This window comes from Paroedura picta, chromosome 1 (genome assembly GCF_049243985.1).
Source record: "Paroedura picta isolate Pp20150507F chromosome 1, Ppicta_v3.0, whole genome shotgun sequence".
In the NCBI taxonomy this organism is placed as follows: Eukaryota; Metazoa; Chordata; class Lepidosauria; order Squamata; family Gekkonidae; genus Paroedura; species Paroedura picta.
This window is the reverse complement of record NC_135369.1, coordinates 202,189,781-202,209,516: the sequence shown is the minus strand read 5'-3', so window position 1 is coordinate 202,209,516 and position 19,736 is coordinate 202,189,781. Positions and strand designations below refer to the sequence as shown.

Sequence of the window (19,736 nt, the reverse complement as noted above, 5' to 3'; positions counted from 1 at the left end):
GATAAGCGAAAAGTATTTCAGATTATTGAATACCAAATAATAATAAATCATTCACTTCTAGTGTATCTGAGGGAGTATCTGATGCAATAATATTATATATTTCATTTATATGCCAGCGTGGTGTCATGGTTATGAGCTGCGACTTCTAATCTGGCAACCCAGGTGTGATTCCCCATGCCTCCACTTGCAACCAGCTGGGTGACCTTGAGCTAGTCACAGCCCTGGTAATGCTGTTCTCACAGAGCAGTTCTGTCAGAGCTCTCTCAATCTCACCTACCTCACAGCGTGTCTCTTGTGGGGAGAGGAAGGGAAGCCAATTATAAGTCACTCCTGGCCCCGTGTAGATAGCCAGAGTCAGGGGAGGAGAGCAAGACCCTGGGTGGAGGGCGCCGGCTCTTCGGTCCCTGCGCCAGTGGGCCAGAGTGGGGGAGGGCGCCTTCCCCATGAGGGCAAATCAGAGGCTCAGCGGAGGCTCCAGACAACGTGCCAGCTCTGGTGAGTGACCCTGGGGGGAAGGTTCCCCCCCCCCCGATGGCCAATCATAGGGAAGCCCCCCCAAGCCAATCAGAGGGCTGGCACATTATTTGAAGCACGGCGTGCATTTTATTTTTATATAATGTATATAATGCATTTTATTTTTATATAGTTGTATATATATGATTTGTAGCCTGCCCTTCTTGAATCGGTCATCTCAGGACAGCTCACAACAGTGCTAACAATAAAACCGTAAAACAGATGAACACATTAAAATACATTCAAAGCTCATTAAAACCAACAGCACGGTGTTTATATGCAGAGTCTTTATCTGATAAGGCCCCTCCTTGAGAGGGAAGGGGCTATAGGAGGAGGAGAACTCAGGGCCAGCAGGGAGGCTCAGGTGTTCCGGGTCTTCCTTGCCCTGGCCAAAGCCAAACACCTGGCGGAAGAGCTCCATCTTGCAGGCCCTGCAGAGCTGTGTCAATTCCACCAGGGCCCTGATGTTTTCTGAATCTCATTCCACCACTTAGGGGCCAGGGTTGAACAAACCCTTGCCGTGGTTGAGGACAGACTCACTTATTGGGGTTGGGGACTACCAGTCGGTTGGCTGTCGAAAGGGTTCTCTGGGATAGTGGTCCCCAACCTTTTTATCACCGGGCACCACTCAACACCGGGCACCACTCACCGGGGACCACTCAACGCCTTTTACTGAGGCCCGGTGGGGGGGTAGTTTACTCCTCTACTCTCAACCACTGCCCTAACGCTCTCTGATCGCTATGGTAATGTTTAAACATCCCTTCAAAATAAGATACAGGCACGCCACAACAATGAACATAAGGAACATTTTATTTTCATGGAAATTTTAACTCATGACAATGACAAATCAGTGGGAACCCTGAGCTTGTTTCTCTGCAATGAGACAATGACACCCAAAGTGTGTTGTAAAGGGCCGGTGGGGATGAAGTAAAGGGCCAGGGGGGGAGAAGGCGTCCTTCGGGGCCCACCTCCAATTAGTCAAAGGACCACATGTGGTCCGCGGCCCACAGGTTGGGGATCGCTACTCTGGGAGACGTATTCAGACAGGCAGTTCTCTTTGTACTTTTGGCTCGATCTCCAGGCATTCCATTATAGTTGGCAGATGCTAAACACAAACAAAGCTGCCATATAGTGATCATTCAACATCAAACTGTGGCTCTCCATGATTTCAGCCTGAGGCCAGATGCATCGTTCTAATGCCTGGTCCTTTTAACTGGTTGAACCTAGGAACTTCTATGTGCAAAGTAGAGACTGTTCCATTGAGCAACAATCCCTCTGAGTTCCCAAGAGGTGCTTCAAGTCTGATAGCTGGACCAGAAAAACTGTGTGAGATTAACCAGTAGTTGGCTCCCTCCATTGACTGGCAGGTAGATAGATTTATAGGTGACAGACAAGGTTTGGGTCCAGTGGAACCTATAAGACCAGTAGTGTAGTGGTTAGGAGCGTGGACTTCTAATCTCTTCTTCAGTAATATCAGGGCTCTCTCAGCCTCATCTCCCTCACAGGGTGTCTGTTGTGGGGAGAGGAAAGGGAAGGCGATTGTAAGCCACTTTGAGACTCCTGGTAGAGAATAGCGGCATCTAAGAGCCAACTCTTCTTCTTCAAGGTGTGAGCTTTCGTGTGCATGCTCACTTCTCCAGACAATGAAATGGGACATATATAGGGGGAGAGTACTCTAGTGATTTCTATTTCATGGTCAGGAGAAGTGTGCAGGGACATGAAAGAACATTTGGACCATAAAAGATAGAGGTTCTTTTCCTGCCCACCCTTTTCTGGATAGAAATGTGGCCTATTAAATCATAGAATCATAGAGTTGGAAGGGGCCATACAGGCCATCTAGTCCAACCCCCTGCTCAATGCAGGATCAGCCCTAAGCATCCTAAAGCATCCAAGAAAAGTGTGTATCCAACCTTTGCTTGAAGACTGCCAGTGAGGGGAAGCTCAATCACTGCTGATCATCACTGCTGATCATCACTGCTGATGAACAAACCACACCAGCCTGCCCTGGATTTATTTAATCCGCCTTGCTGCCCAGTCCAGACCCAACTTACAACAGCCCTGTGAGGTCGGTTAGCTAAGAGTGTACAATTGGCCCAAAGTCACCCAGCAAACTTACGTGGCCATGGTGGGGAATCGAATCTGGAATTTTCCAGGTCCTCGTCTGGCACTACACCATGCTATCCTCTCTCCTGTTGGCAGAGTTTCAATATGCAAGAGAGAAGCAGAGCACTAGCCTGTTTAAAGAAAAGAATTGTTTTATTAAGGAAGAAACAACTTTTTATACAAAGGGAGGGGAGAGAGGGAATCCCAAGTCAAACGAACTGTTCAGTTCTGTTATTCTGCCTTGTTCTTTCAGTCTGTCCTGGAGGCAAGCATGGAGTAAATGTGCTCAAAGGAGCAGGAAGTCTTCAAATGAGCCAATTGGGACACTGGAGGAGATAATTTGAGAAAATATCAGGAAGTTCCTGATCTAATTATGCTAAATACACCTCTCCTCCATTGCCCCCTGTAGGATATTCTTCATATCCTTTTGAATCATGCACCCTACAGATCTTGCGATCTTTCCAATGCTCTGTGCATATTGTGGGCCATGGAGCAATCAAGCTGACTCCATGTTCCCCTGAAGCTTCTTCTTGAAATCTAGGCCTCCTGCTAGTTAGAGACTGGCTGTATTTTATGGTGGCTTTCCCAAAATGATCAGTCCATGACCCAAGGAAAGCTTTGCAATGGCCTTCTGGCAAACATTATGCCTTACGAAGATAAACTTACAAAGTGCAGATAAAAAGAGTCTTGTGTGCTGGCAGAAATTCCAGATTCAGCATCTTTTAAGCGGTCTCTGACAAGCTCGTGAAGATTTTAGGTCACAGTCACAGTAGTGAAGCAGGAGGTCATAAACCTGTAATAAGATATGCGGTTGAAGCATAAAACCCCAAATCCCTATTCCTGCAAGGAACAATTAGTCTGGACAAATAACAAAACCAACTTGCTTTAAACCTGTTCTGTTCAGGATGAATATGGAACCACCACCAAGAAAACATGTTTTAGAGCATGGGGGCACAACGATAGCGGAGGTCATGCGCCTTTTGAATGCCTGCGTGTTAAAGATAAGAGGGCCAGGAAGAGCTGGCACCTGTGTCTTGCTCAGAGGCTGGCTTGGGTGTCAGGAAAAGACTGGCTAGCATCCTGGCTCAGCCAGCGTGGAAGCCTTCCTCCAAGAGGAAACACAGAGCTCCGAGGGGGGGGGAAAGAAAGAGGGAGAGACGCTTGGAGGATCCTGTCTCCATAGTAGCAGCAGCAACTAAACTGGGGCCAGAGTTGAGGGTGCTCAGAATCCCACGCCACTGCTGGTGACTTTATTGGGATTAACCCAGTCTTTTGACTGTATAAATGTTTTTCAGGCTTCAAAGAGCCCCAGAACAAAGCTGGAAGTGATGTCAGCTGGCCACGCCTCCCTGCCACACCCAAGGAGTAATGGGGGGAGAGAAAGGAGGCATTTGAGGCAGGAGTGGGAGTCCAGGCTCCACCCCCTTTCCCAGGCACAGTAGCCACTCAAGAATTCCACCCCCAGCATCCAGTTCCCTGCCTTCACAGCCATGCTGGGAATAGCCTGTGGATGAAGGCAGATTTTGAAACAGAGGCTGGAGAGCCATCCGATGGAGAGGCTGATACTGTGAAGGTTCAAGGGAGCGGCAGGTTACAGTAGATAGGGGGAGCTCTCGGGGAGCTCTGGTTGAGAGTTCTTGGATTAGCCCAAGTTCTCATTGTCCTCTATGACTATATTTATTTCATTCACCTGTGTGGACCCCTTAGTCTCCATGCAGCCCGCAGCATGATGGAGGACATGAAAACTAACCAAGGGTTGGAGGAAGGTGAGGAGAAAGTCCCAAAGAATTAGCGATGTCTCATTGCCTGTCCCTGATTTTCTGTAAGGAATGCTCATCCAGTGTTACACATTCTAAAAGTTCAGACATTCTTCTGGAGCAAACTTTGTCAACTTTTTTCTCATTGAGAAACCCCTGAGACATCCTTGAGACTCTGAGAAATCCCCAAAGTTGCATGATCATGCAGAATGTAGTTCTGAAGCATAGCTGTGTACATGCCTGCCCAGAGCCCCGCCTCTTCCCGCCCCCTTCAGGCCCATCGTTGGCCATTAGGGGCGGGGAGGGTTGACGTGACCGTATGGGGTCCTATCACCTCTTAAATGTAGAACAAATTTTAAAAATCGATTAAAATTAATGAACTGTCACCTATTTGGGAAACCCTTCCAGGACTGTCAAGAATCATAAAATCACAGAGTTAGAAAGTACCTCATTGGTCATCGAGTCCAACCCTCTGCACTGTGTAGGACCCTCACAACCCTATCGCTCATCTACTGTAACCTGCCGCTCCCTTGAACCTTCACAGTATCAGCCTCTCCATCGGATGGCTCTCCAGCCTCTGTTTCAAAATCTCCAAAGATGGAGACCCCCCTCCCCCAAGGAAGCCTGTTCCACTGAGAAATCGCTCCCACTGTCAGGAACTTCTTCCGGATGTTTAGACGGAATTTCTCTTGAATTAATCTCATCCCATTGGTTCTGGTCCGTCCATCCGGAGCAAGAGAGAACAATTCTGCTCCATCCAGTTTGGTGTAGTGGTTAGGAGTGCAGACTTCTAATCTGGCATGCCGGGTTCGATTCTGCACTCCCCCACATGCAACCAGCCGGGTGACCTTGGGCTTGCCAAGGCACTGATAAAACTGCTCTGACCAGGCAGTGATAGCAGCGCTCTCTCAGCCTCACCCACCCCACAGGGTGTCTGTTGTGGGGAGAGGAAAGGGAAGGTGACTGTAAGCCACTTTGAGACTCCTTTGGGTATAGAAAAGCGGCACATAAGAACCAACTCTTCTTCTTCATCATCATCATCCTCTATATGGCAGCTTTTCACAAAACCGTGGTTGAAAAAGTCTGTTCTAGAGGATAAACATTCCTTCTGAATTGTAGCCCCAAAGAAAAACACAATTTTTTTTCAAACCAGTTTCTTCTTGTTCTGGTTAAAGACTGTTTCATATGACCTGGGTGGCCCAGGCAAGCCAAATCTCAGAAGCTAAGCAGGGCCAGCCCTGGTTCGTATTTGGAGGGGAGACCACCAAAGAAGCCCCGGGTTGCTACGCAGAGGCAGGCAGTGGCAAAACCACCTCTGCTCATCTCTTGCCTTGAAAGCCCATTTTCTTCCACCACCATGTCACGTGGTGACATTAACAAAATGCCCAACCTGGAAGGGTCTTCCTGAGCAAAGTGATTCATGGCTCCTTTGCAGGCCATTAGGAAGGCCATTCCTGCATTTTTTAAAGTGGGGAAACTGCACTCTGTTTTGATTGATTGATTGATTGATTGATTGATTGATTGATTGATTGATTGATTGATTGATTGATTGATTGATTGATTGATTGATTGACCGCTGCTCCCCAAATGGGCTTTACATCATAAAAACATCAAAACACAGTAAAACCCCCAATAAAATCTTCCCAGCTTAACATTACATTACAAAAGCAGCAGTGGTCACAACTCCGATCCCATTCCCCCTCGTTCAGCCTGGTGGGCAAGATCACTTTCAGTGAGAGTGGGAGCGGATCCAATATGGCATTGGAGGGGATCCTCAGTTGGACTACCGGGAGACTGCCCTGGCCTCAACCATACGCCTGGCAGAAGAGCTCCGTCTTACAGGCCCTGTGGAAAGTTGGCGACTCCAGCAGGGCCCTCAGCTCTTCCGGGAGCCCATTCCAGCAGGTAGGGGCCAGGACCAAAAAGGCCCTGGCCCGGGTTGAGGCCAGGTGAACATCCTGTAGGCCCGGGACAACCAGTAGATTCATACAGAACAAAGAGCCCTGCAGGGGGCATAAGCAACCAAGCGGTCCCACAGGTAAGTGGGACCCAGGCCGTGTATGGCCTTAAAGGTCAATACCAAAACCTTGAACTTAACCCGGAAACAGAATGTTAACCAGTGCCAATGGCAAAGCACCGGCAGAATATGGGCCCTCCAAGGTGTTCTAGTGAGGGCCCTGGCAATCCCATTTTGTACCAGCGGTAACTTCCGGGATCAAAGTCAAGGGCAGGCCCACGTAGAGAGAGTTTATTGTACCTTTATTGAGTTTATTGTACCTTTTAATGGTAAATCCCAGGACATGACACGGCTGTATGTTGTGCCCTCTACAAAGCTGATAATGCTCAACTTCGGCTGAAAGAAGCCACCTTGAAAAGTGTCCCCAGTTGGGACTCTGAGAAAAACTACTTGTCCTAATACCATTTAACTCAGGGGTAGTCAAACTGCGGCCCTCCAGATGTCCATGGACTACAATTCCCAGGAGTCCCTGCCAGCATTCGCTGGCAGGCGCTCCTGGGAATTGTAGTCCATGGACATCTGGAGGGCCGCAGTTTGACTACCCCTGATTTAAGTGGTAGTATTATTATTTGGCATTAATTCTTATCTGGTTTCTCATATATTACAGTGGGCAAGTATGACGTCTAAAGTGTTTCAACAGGTTTTTTTTATTTCCAAGTCAAAAGCCAATTGAAATAGATGGCTGTGCTGCCATCTGTGAATCATGTTTCCTGCGTCTACGGTGAATAGTTATCAGGAGGAGGAAGTTTCTGTGTGCAAATGTTGCAAAGTATAGTTAGCAGCTAAAGATTTCTTTAAGGACAGGAGCAGCACTGGAAAAATAAGTCAGATCTAGGAAGCACGGTTTCCTGAATTATAGAACAGCAAAAGTTCCGAGGAACTGTAAACAATTCTGAGGAACTGTGTGGTGGCAGAAGTGTTTTGTGAGTCATACTCTGCTTAATTCAAAGGATGAAACGGTATATTTAATTGGTAGTTTATATATCCACACAAGCCTGAAGGTACAAACAGAAAGAAGGCACAGGGAGGGGGAGTTATTCCGGTGCATAACTCCTTGGAATGCAGATGAAAATAAGAGCCAGTCAGAGTACATGATCAAAATCTTGTTGCAATTGGTGGGGACAATTCCCTGCTGTGGATGAATTGGCAAAGGCCTATTATGCACTGCCGCTGAAACGGCAGCATGGAGAACGCAGAGGGGGAAGAAGCGAAGCAAACCGCTTACGCATGGGACGGAACACAATGGCGGCAAAACCCAGAGTATCCGATTATGCACGTGGCTACTCCAGAGCCGCTTCTGGTTGCGCCCTGGTCCCGGGAAGCTCCACTTTCTTCCGCATTTCGCTAACGCGGCCTTTTCGGCGGCATACGTTGACTCTGCACCCGGTTTCCGCCTGTAGTGTGCATAATTGGTAATTTTAGCCGCCATTCCACCCCTAATGCGGACCTTCCATTCCGTGCATAATGGGCCAAAGAGTATACATGACCCTGAAAGGTGATGAATAAATACTCCTTGTTCAGCCCAAGCTTGGTAAGCATATTAATTCCAACTGGATAGCTTCCTGCTGACGTTTCCTTGTGAATGTTTCAATATAGCTACTTAGATCTGATTGAAATGCCCCTCTGTTAGGGATCTGAGTGTTTCCATTCTTAGGGGTCCGGTCTGTGAGCCTGCAGAGAAGGGCGGCATATAAATAATAAATGTAATAAATAAAATAAATGTCATTATTTAACGGGTAGTCCACTTTGATCTGTGTAAATGGCAAAAGTGTGCATGCAGGGACCATGCTTGTACCGCGGTAGGTTGGTTATTGGTCTTTTTGGCTGCAAGAGGACATTCAGGGCCATCCTGAATGTATCTTAAAAGCAGTCCTCCAAAATGGGTGAGGGAAAGTTTAAGGAGCAAAAGTTTACCTGCTTGGCCCAGGCCAGCCCAGTCTCATCAGAGCTCAAAAGCAAAATGGGGTCGTCCCTGATTAGTACTTGGATGGGAGACCACCAAAGAAGTCCCAGGCCGGTATGCAGAGGCAGGCAGTGTCAAGCCGTGCTTGGTTGTTCCCTTGCCTTGAAAACCCCTGTGAGCGTAGCCGTAAATCGGCCGGGACTTGATGGTGCTTTCTGCCACTGCCAAGTAAACCTCTCTGTGCGACATCCATTTCTTCTTTTTTCGTGTGTTCCAGGAAGCCCAAACGTTTGGGCCATTACTTCTGAAGAAAGATCAAAGCACAACAAGCAGTTCGATAACCTCAAGCCCATCGGAGGATACGTTACAGGTCGGTGTGTGTTTGCCCCCAGTAAACTGCCCTCTTCTCCAATACAAGTAGAAAACATAGTTGACATATTTGCCCCATATGTTGCATTCCTGCCCTTCTTCGGGGTGGGTGGAGGGAGAGCTCAGTGCTTCATCCCCACAGCATCCCTGTAAGGTAGGCCAGGCTGCAAAATAGTGGCTGGCCCAAGCTTCACGTTGGAGAATACAGCAGCACAATTGCAAGCAGAGAGAGAGTTTCTTATCTGTACTTTAAAGATCTTCTCTGGTTTCCCCTTTTGTTTCCAGACATGTTTCAGGGATTGGGTTGCAGTGCTTAACGTCCTCAATAGGAGTTTATTTATTTTTATTATTTATTTATTTAGATTTTTAGAGTGTGCATTCAATAGCTAAAGCAAGGTGGGAAAAAATACCCCACAAATACCTCCCTGATACTTTTTTTTGGTATTATTTAAGCCCATTACAGAATCTCTGATCTGATCGGCTACCGGTATAGCTTGGCCAAATTTTTTTGCTTTTATTCAGGGATATTCTGTTGTACAGATCAACAGCAGGAGGTGAGAGCCCCCTAGCACTGCCCCTGGGGCTGGCTTCTCTTGCAGCTCAGTTTAAACCAAAAACTTAGACCCAGAATTAAACTTTTCTGGTCTTAAACCATTCCACTGGACTCAGACTTCATTCTGTTTTAGATTAGTAAAAGTTTTTACTTTCTCCGAAGTTGAAAACAATTCAGTTTCGTCGCTCAGGCTTTCAAGTATGATTTTTTTGTCCACAGCATCCTTTACTCCCAAAGTCTCCTGGCCCCTCAGCCTGACTTCTGTTCACACTCGGAAAGCATGAAGGTTGTCCTGGGTCCAGCATCTTGTCTCATAAGTGGCCAACCAGTTCCTCTGTGGGCCAGCAACAGAGCCTAGAAGCCAAGGCCTTCCCCTGACACTGCCTTCTGGCTCTGGGATTCAGAGGTTTACTGCCTCTGATTGTGGACAGTTCTTCTCAGTCCCCATGGCTAGTAGGCATTAGGACCGTTTATGCACTGGGCACTTCACTGCCCTGGTTCTCGTGCAGGAGCACAAATCGTGGGCAGATGAGGTGCACTGGGCCAAATGCTCCCCCGTGTGGGTGCAGGAAGAGGTGGGGCAACCTGCCACGACTAAAACTCCAGCCTGCAGCCCAGCATGAAACCTCCAGTGCATAAACGGTCTAAGAGACTTATCCTTCACAAATCTCTCTAATCTCCTTTTGAAGCTGTCTATGCCTGTGACCATCACTACATCCTTTGGCAGCAGATTCCACATTTTAATCACTCTCTGTAAACCCTCCCAGGTCCTCCCTTTCTCTGCCCATGTGGGTGTCCGGTATCTTTAGCATTTCTTACTCAGGCTGTCAAAGTAACAGGCCTCTGTGTGGAGATGAAGTACTAAGGAGTCCGGAGCCTTTTCCATTTTCCTCTCCTTAAGAGGAGATGGACTTCTGTAAAAGGAGCCAGGCTCGCGTAATGCCTGTAACAGCCTTGTGCGTTGCATATCCTATACCAGGGGTAGTCAAACGGCGGCCCTCCAGAGGTCCATGGACTACAATTCCCAGAAGCCCCTGCCAGCATTCGCTGGCAGGGGCTTCTGGGAATTGTAGTCCATGGACCTCTGGAGGGCCGCAGTTTGACTACCCCTGTCCTATACTGTTAGAAGTGTGGTGTTTCTTAACCTTACAAGCAGGTTTCATTGTGTTTTTTGTATAATATTGTCCTTATTTGTAATCCAACTTGAGTTTTAGTGAGAAATGAAGTGAATAAATACATTTTAAATAGTCGATTACCAGATTTATTTGTAATACGCACCTCCAAGCCAGCTATAAAACCTGCGCAACATCGTAATCAATTGCGATAATAAATAATGCTTATACATCGAACGTGTAAAGGAGAATTAAATTTAAAACATATCAGAATTAGGATACTTGAGGCATGACAGATTTCCAATAACATGTTTTTGGCGTGATTTGCACGTTACGGCACAATATTTGGCTTTCTGTTTAGAAGCTTCAGTGTTTCCTCCAGAAAGCAGGCTCTTGATTTTCTCTTCCTGAGAGTCACCAGGAATCCGGAGCAAGGGGTTATGTAGGCTGCATTCTCCCACATTTGCCTCACCTTGAGCTCCCTGTGCAATCCCCCTCCTCCTGCAGTGTGCTGCACTTTTAGCATGCCAGATGAGAGGTTGATACACATGCATTCCACTGTACCTGTATATCTTGTATTTTCTCATGGTTATCAAATACCAAATTGAAATAACAATCAACTGTAGCCCTGTTAGAAAAGCCCAACTTTGGAGTGTATTTTTAGGATGATGTTAGCCAGGGGTAGTCAAACTATGGCTCTCCAGATGTCTATGGACTACAATTCCCATGGGGATTGTAGTCCATGGACATCTGGAGGGCCGCAGTTTGACTACCCCTGATGTTAGCCGTTCACTCGTGTCCGACTGTTGATGATCCTACGGCCCAGTTGTCACTACATTTTCCAATCTTGCTCTGCTTCTTTTCGTTGAATAATGCTCTGGCCAGTGTCCATTTTGATCGTATCTAACCACTGTGTTCTTTGTCGGACTGGTTTCTTTTTACCACCGACCCGTCCTGTCATAATTATTCTCTCCGTTGAGTTGGATCGCATGATACGGCCAAAGTAAGTGAGCCGTAGTTTTGTGAGTTTGCTGTCCAATGATATACCAGGCTCTGTTGTTTCCTTGTTTGTGACTTTAGCTGTCTGTGGAATCCACAGAAGCCTTCCTCAGAATTCAAACAAATCAACTCTCCTCTTGTCCAGTTTCTTCATCATCCAACTTTCACAGCCACGTGGCTGTCGGAAATGTGATAGAACTAACTAATCTACATTTGGCAGGCTTATGTCCTTTTTCTATGCCATTGCAAATGGTTGTACTAGAATAGAATCATAGAGTTGGAAGGGACCTCCAGGGTCATCTAGTCCAACCGTCTACACAGTGCAGAAACTCACAACTACCTGCCCACCCACAGTGACCCCAATTTCATGCTCAAGTGATCCTCCCACACACCAAAACTCTCCAGAATCCAGCCTGCCCTGGAGGAAATTCACCTACCATCCCACAGTGGCAATTAGCAATTTCCTGGGTAATTAAGGAAGGGCCACAAGCCCACCCACTCACAATTTGATTCCAGCCTTGGAAACCTAATTCAGATTACTAGAGTGTGTATGTGTGTGTCCATCATGATCTTATGTATGTGTTTTTTTCTGGGAAATTCTTATGCAACCTCTCTAGAGTACTGGAGGAGACAACTTCCAATTAACTTAGAATATGTATAAAAATAAATATGCCATAAAACATTAAAACAAGTGTTATGGGAATCGCATTCTGACATCTTATTCTTCCTTCTGTTCCCTTTAACACAGGTGATCAGGCCCGTTCCTTCTTTTTACAATCAGGCCTGTCCCCGCAGATTTTGGCCGAAATATGGTAATATGCTGTTTGTTTTCAGTATTGTGATATGAAATTTCCTATTTATTATTGTTCCCATAAATAATAATGTCTTTTAGGGTGATTTTGTTTTCCTCTCCCAGTTTCTTTCCCCTTACATTTTGATTTGTCCCCTAGGCAAGGAGGGCGGATTGTGAAGGAAGTGAATAATTTTTGTAGTAACATTTAAAATGCTACATTGTTTACATTAAATATATTGTAGTGTAGAAGGTAAATATAATTTCTTCCTCTTTCTGATAAGCTAATGGAGCTAAACATTCATGAAGAAAGGTTGGGGGAGCTTAGTCTGTTTAGCCTGGACAGGAGACGTCTGAGAGGGGATCTGATAGCCATCTTCAAGTATTTAAAAGGGTGCCATACGGAGGATGGAGCAGAGTTGTTCTCTCTTGCCCCAGAGGGATGGACCAGAACCAATGGGATGAAATAAATTCAAAAGAAATTCTGTTTAAACATCCGGAAGAAGTTCCTGACAGTTAGAGCAGTTCCTCAGTGGAACAGGCTTCCTCGGGAGGTGGAGGGTTCTCCATTTTTGGAAATTTTTAAGTAGAGGCTGGATAGCCATCTGATGGAGAGGCTGATTCTGTGAAGGCTTAAGGGGGTGGCAGGTTACCGTGGATGAGCGAGAGGGTTGTGAGTGTCCTGCATAGTGCAGGGGGTTGGACTAGATGACCCATGATTTTATGACCCGTTAATTTGTTAATTTCTAGGTTTATAAAGCAGCAGCTGGCAACTAGGACTGCAAGCTCCCAGTTGAGAAATTCCAGGAGATTTGGAAGCTGGATGTAGAGAGTCTCAGGAAGAGAGGGAGTTTCAGGAAGACAGAGACCTCAGTGGAGGATAATGCCATAGACTAGAATCTACCTTCTAAAGCAGAGATTTTCTCCAGGGGAGCTAGTCTCTGTCACCTGGAGATCATTTCTAATCCCAGGAGCTCTCCAGCTACCACTTGAGGTTGGCAGCCATATTGGCCACCTGTTCTATTAGAAGCCATAACTCGTGTTGCAAACATGGGCACAAACCTTCCCTCTTACTCTTGGCCAGCTGCCCTCATGGGGGGGGAGGCTATTTGGGGGTGGCGGAGAGCCATCTTGGTGTAGTGGTTAGCAGTGCAGATTTCTAATCTGGCGAGCCAGGTTTGATTCCCTGCTCCCCCACATGCAGCCAGCCGGGTGACCTTGGCCTCACCACAGCACTGAAAAAGCTTTTCGAGCAGTGATATCAGGGCTCTTTCAGCCTCACCTCCCTCACAGGGTGTCTGTTGTGGGGAGAGGAAAGGGAAGGCAACTGTAAGCCCCTTTGAGACTCCTTCAGGAACAGAAAAGCGGCATATAAGAACCAACTCTTCTTTTTCTTCAGTAATATCAGGGCTCTCTCAGCCTCACCCACCTCACAGGGTGTCTGTTGTGGGGAGAGGAAAGGGAAGGCAAATGTAAGCCGCTTTGAGACTCCTTTGGGTAGAGAAAAGTGGCATATAAGAACCAACTCTCCTTCTTTTTCTTCTTCTATTTAAGTAACATGGTATTCAGTATGCAGAGCAATGACCGTTTATGCACTGGGCCAAATACTCCCCCATGTGGGTGCAGGAAGAGGTGGGGCAACCTGCTACGACTAAAACGCCAGTCTGCAGTCCTGCATGAAACCTCCAGTGCGTAAACGGTCAATGGAGTACAACAAAACCGCTTCCTCAAAAATATTAAAACGTGGGTTGCAAAACTTTCCCCCACAAAATAATCCGCTTCCCTGAGTAGATAGATACTTGCAAAATATGAAGTTCGGCATTATAGCTGTGTGTGTTGTACTCTGGCTTCTGGTGTCCGCAAACAGTTGTTCCCTCCCAGAGGCTTCGACATAATGCTTAAAGTGCCTAGACTGGAAGCCAGTGAGGAGTCGGTTGGGGATAGAGAATGATGATCGAACATCCCCAGAGACTTTCGGTCTCTGTAAGCTGACCAAGGCCTAGTCCGCACACAATAGATAATGCACTTTCAATGCACTTTTGAAGTAGATTTTCATGTTCCACACAGGAAAATCCAGCTGCCAAAGCACATTGAAAGTGCATTGTCCTGTGTGTGCAGACTAGGCCCTAGTTGGTATCTGCTTTGTGTTGGGACACCTGATTTGGCCCATGTGCAGTGGAGTATGTTTAGGCATGGCTAATGCTCTGAGCTTGGGTTGAGGAATGTGCATGTGGGCACATGCCCTGTTGTTGTGGTGGCAAATGGATATTGCATCAATGCCCACGGACTTCGGTTGGGGCAGGAAATTGGAGGCAGTGGCGCAGAACAGCAATGATGCTGCTTTGTCTCACCGCTTTTATGAGATGTTCTAGAACCGTGGGGCCTGCATGCCTTCCCCTTTCCAGAAGGTCCGTGTGGCTGAGGCAAGACTTTTGTATAAGTGCTTTCCATTGTGTGGCGGTTTTGTTATTGCTTCATTTACATAGTTGAGGTCCCCATGGAACTCTGTTCCCCAGGGTACTCTTCCTAGGGAAGGGGTATTCTTCCTGGATGCCAAAACCATGCATCTCTGATTTTGCCATGTATTCTCTTTGATTGCTTTAGTGCTGTTCTGTTTCCTGTTTAGTACCTAGGTGTGAATTATAACTGTTATAAGGAAGCCAGCTAGTTGGGGAAATTCCATTGCTGACCCTTCGATGTTCTCCAGCCTGTGTTATCTCTGGTTTGAGCCTTGAAGAGGAGAGGTGATAGATGTGTCAGGCAAAACGCAAGCGTTTGAAGAACTTCACACCCATAGAGACTCGCTAGGGGGGCTGTGGGAATAAGACTGGGGTTGGACAGTAGTTAGTTTTAGCAAAGACACTGAGTGGTAAGCATTGATGCTTCTTGAATAAAGAGAATTTCTTCAATGAAGCCTGCTTTTTGAGAGCAATCAATCAAAAACTCACACTTAGAAAGCACTGAATATTCATGTGTTTGTGAGGATTTTTTATTGAGTATAATGTCTGTTGGAACAGGGAGGTTTTAGTTGTGGGTAAGAACATTCTTGCAAAACGTGAAGCTCAGCGTTGTAGTTGTGTGTGTTGTACTATTCAGGCTTCTGGTGTCTGCAAACAGTTGTTCCATCCCAGAGGTTTCAACATAATGCTTAAAGTGCCTAGACTGGAAGCCCATAATGGCTTTGGCCATTTTGGCAATGCTGGCTAGGCCCAGTTCTGCCATCTCTGCCCTTGAAAATGGCACAGGCTTACTTAAATTTGGAGCAGGAAGGAAAAGGAGAGCGTATGGCGACCACGTAAAGGGACCTTGCCTTTGTGCTGGCAGAGCCTCGGCAGAAAAGAAACAGCTTCTAGATCTGCCCCTGCAAAGAGGAAGTGTTAGCAGGGCATGGTTGACTGAGAAGGCGAGAGAAGAGAACAAGATGACCCCTGGGGATGAAACAAGAGAGAGAGAGAGAGAGAGAGAGAGAGAGAGAGAGAGAGCAAAACATGGAAACAGAGAACTGCCTTGGAGAAAACCCCCTGGGGATGGATGTGCTGTGGGACACGAGCCATCGTGTTAGGCAGATCTGTCAAATGACTCCAGGGATCCAGCTGCAGTACCATACTTAAAAGCTTACATAAAAACTTATGGTGCTCTGGATCCCTGTTTTTTTAAAGGCATTGATCATTGTTCGAGTGACCTTTCTAGAGTCTCCGCCCAGGAACTCTGGCCATCTTTCCAGTTCTCTTCTGTCAGATGGCTCTGGCTCCTTGGACAGATTAAGTTATCTCCTTGGCAATTATTGGCCAGTTCTGTAGCTTGGGGTAGAGGAGTTTTGATGTCTCTGGTCTCTCATGGTGGCCATGGTCTGTGCATTACTGAGTGGCTTGCTTTGGACGGTGTAAAGAAAAGAGGGCCTCACCTACCTCACAGGGGAGGTGTTGTGGGGAGAGGAATGGGAAGGCGACTGTAAGCCGCTTTGAGCCTCCTTCGGGTAGGGAAAAAGTGGCATATAAGAACCAACTCTTCTTCTTCTTCTTCTTCTAATACAAGCACATCAGACAAGGAAGACCATGTAATGGCGCAAATAAAGTCTGAACAGATAATTTCTCCATCTCAGTTTTTCTTGAAATTTTTATCTTCTTACGTGTTGCCAAAAATAAACATTAAAGTTCATAGCACAGTTGACCATCAAGTAGTCAAAAAACAGTCCAGGTACAGCAAAACAGCACAGGTAAAGGGTAATAAGCCAGGTGAGGAAAAACAAGACAAACAGATGGGCCAGGCCGTTTCGGAAGCAACAGAATCTTCTGACTACCAAGTAGGGTCTGTATTGAGAGAGATAAAGTTTGGTTTGTTTTCCTTTACCTAGACTGTTTTTTGACAGTTATTATTTGCCAACTATTAACTGACTGACAGATAATAATCAATTAATAATTGATTAAATAATAATTATAATTATTATAATTAAATAATAGTTAATTATCTGTGCTTTGAACTTTAATGTGTGTGTGTGTATATGTATGTGTGTGTGTGTATATTTGTTGTTGTTAGGTGCAAAGTCGTGTCCGACCCATCGCGACCCCATGGACAATGATCTTCCAGGCCTTCCTGTCCTCTACCATTCCCCGGAGTCCATTTAAGTTTGCACCAACTGCTTCAGTGACTCCATCCAGCCACCTCATTCTCTGTCGTCCCCTTCTTCTTTTGCCCTCGATCGCTCCCAGCATTGGGCTCTTCTCCAGGGAGTCCTTCCTTCTCATGAGGTGGCCAAAGTATTTGAGTTTCATCTTCAGGATCTGGCCTTCTAAGGAGCAGTCCGGGCTGATCTCCTCTAGGACTGACTGGTTTGTTCGCCTTGCAGTCCAAGGGATTTGCAAGAGTCTTCTCCAGCACCAGAGTTCAAAAGCCTCAATTCTTGGTGCTCAGCTTTCCTTATGGTCCAACTTTCGCCATACATTGCAACTGGGAATACCATAGCCTTGACTAAACGCACTTTTGTTGGCAGGGTGATGTCTCTGCTTTTTAGGATGCTGTCTAGATTTGCCATAGCTTTCCTCCCCAGGAGCAAGGGTCGTTTAATTAATTTGCTGCAGTCCCCATCTGCAGTGATCTTGGAGCCCAGGAAAATAAAATCTGTCACTATCTCCATTTCTTCCCCATCTTCCCCATCTATTTGCCAGGAATATATATATATTTCAAGTAAAAATGAAATTGAGAAATTATCTATACAGACTTTATTTGCGCCATTACACGGTTTTCTTCTCTGTTGTTTTGGATGGTGGTTGATTCGTGGGCTGGTTCATCACCCTCCACAGCCTCTCTCTCTCTTTAGGTAAGGTGAACCCCTTTTCCTGCCATGACAGAGTCATCGATTCCATAAAATGGAAAGTTCAGATGGGGCGGGGCCACTTCAGAATTGCAGCAGTCATCATTGCTTTTTAATCTTTCTTCTGTGCTAACTTAAGGGGTGTGATTAAAATGTAGGAAGCTTCCTTGCACAGAGTTGTCTCATTGGTCCATATGATGCAATCACCAACACCCCGCTACTTCAGGTCTTTCCCTCACCTTGAAAAGTTACTCTGTGAAGCTGTAGAGGATGCAAGGTATACAGGTGGTCTGGTTAGAGTAGGGGTATTCAAACTGCGGCCCTCCAGATGTCCATGGACAATAATTCCCATGAGACCCTGCCAGCGAATGGGAATTGTAGTCCATGGACATCTGGAGGGCCACAGTTTGACTACCCCTGGGTCATAGCTTACTTTTTTGAGATTCTGTATGTGCTGGGCCCTTTGTAATTATAAAGTCCTGATATATAAATGTCAGGTGGAATCAGAACAGTACAATCTCATTCAAATCCAGTGCACAGCTGCAGAATTATGTTCGCGTGAGGCCTGTATGGGGCTAAAGAAGATGCTCTGTCCAAGGGCCTCACAGCAACTTACAACATTAAAACCATATCAAGAAGATAGAAACAACATAAAAACAAATAAGAAATAAAAATATTAACACTAATATATGTGGCTAGAAGCATGCCAGTAATAAAAATGGCCTGCATCATGTGGAAATCTGGTATTAATCCCGTGTTGACTTTCTGGGGCAGAGAGGCAGTTGCAGAGGTCATAAAGATGAAACACTGCAGGAGAAGCTGGGAAGCTCCCTCCAAAACACATGTGATGCTCTGCTGCCCCAGAGAATGCATAGAAATGTGGAGAGTCTGATGCGGTGTACATTTTTCTTTTGTTTAAAGGGCTCTTTCAGACCTGAACAAGGATGGGAAGATGGATCAGCAGGAGTTCTCCATAGCGATGAAACTCATCAAGCTAAAACTTCAAGGCCAACCCCTACCAGTGATTCTCCCTCCGATCATGAAGCAAGCTCCCGTTTTCTCCCCCTTGATGTCTGCTCGCTTTGGTAATCATGGATATTGAATAAGCATGTGATTTGGAGGCTCTCCCCTCCCCTCCCAAGTAATCATTAATGGAGGTGAATAAATGCAAAGACTTTTCTTAACGCAGGAAAGTTGCTTGCAGGAAGATACATCTGAAGATCATTTAGACTTTTCTGTATGAAGGTTCTGAGCGTAGTAAGGAAGGCTGATGAAAATGATTTGTCTTGAGCCTTTAATGGCTAAAAAAATAGATTTGTTTGCTTTCATTGAACCTATTTAATCAATTCAATCCATTTTTATTGGCATACAAAACCATCCTTATCCATGGTTTCTCTGTATATTCGTGAAACAGCCTGGGGGATGGAATATGTCCGGCTGTCCAAGTTGGAATAGGCCCTACAGCTCCCCCCCTTTCTCCCTGGACGCTAGCCACATTCCTCAGACATGCCAGAGAGAGAGAGACACAGACACACACAGAGCCCTGCCAGACCGAACACGAGCCCTCATTCTTATCGCTCCTGCTGTGAGGGAGGCAGAGAGAGACACAGAGAGCTGCCCCAAGCTGCTGACAGAGACACAGAGAAAGCCACCCCTGCTGCCACGGAGGGAGAGAGAGAGACAGAGAGAGCTGCCCCAAACTGCACAACAGCCTTCTTTCCCTCCTACAAACCAGCCCTAATTACCTGCCATGCCTCCTGCTGTGAGGCACACTGGAGTCATGCAGGGAGAGAGAGAGACACACACAGATCTGCACCTCCTGGTGTCCCCTGGGTCCTAGTGCCCTTTGCATTCCTGCTTGCAATGGGCTTTCTTGCTAGTCATTTCATAAGGTTAAGATACAGGGTGTGATGCACAAAATAAAAAGAAACAAGAATTAAAATTTAAAAACTCGGTAGCTTCACTTATGGATTCAGATGGATTCAGGTTCAAGGACATGGCAAGCACACAATCTTGGGTGACTTGCAAAATCTCTCTCTGCACTTGTTGATATTAAGTGGTGCTGTTAACAGTCACACACACAATACCTTTATTGGCATAAAGCAGATTAGCAAAATGAACAGAGATAGTCAGGATACATCAGTCAGTTTATGTTTAAAAACGGAAGATAGAAATTCAGCCATAACAAAGGTGACATTGGCATCCTTATCACACAATAAAAATTGGCAGATCGGGTCTTTTGAATGGCTTCTCCATTTCAGTATAAAAGGTATAATATGCCTTCACTGGATAATAAACAAGGGACAATC

General features: G+C 46.2%; 1 protein-coding gene and 1 long non-coding RNA gene across 5 annotated transcripts in view; one reads left to right on the top strand and one right to left on the bottom strand.

Moving 5' to 3' along the window:
* The window catches only part of ITSN2 (intersectin 2), a 115,667-nt gene that overhangs the window by 18,119 nt on the left and 77,812 nt on the right, over window positions 1-19,736 (top strand). For all 4 annotated transcript variants that reach the window (XM_077316940.1, XM_077316957.1, XM_077316949.1 and 1 more), the window contains exons 3-5: window positions 8,571-8,663; window positions 12,075-12,138; window positions 18,349-18,512. In XM_077316940.1, the coding sequence (XP_077173055.1) occupies window positions 8,571-8,663; window positions 12,075-12,138; window positions 18,349-18,512 (321 nt within the window). The remainder of the gene's footprint in view (window positions 1-8,570; window positions 8,664-12,074; window positions 12,139-18,348; window positions 18,513-19,736) is intronic.
* LOC143822811 (uncharacterized) lies at window positions 1,255-3,747 on the bottom strand. Its single transcript, XR_013226273.1, has 3 exons — window positions 3,283-3,747; window positions 2,630-2,747; window positions 1,255-1,926 (listed from the first exon to the last, which is right to left on the bottom strand). It is a non-coding gene; the product is annotated as an uncharacterized LOC143822811 (long non-coding RNA).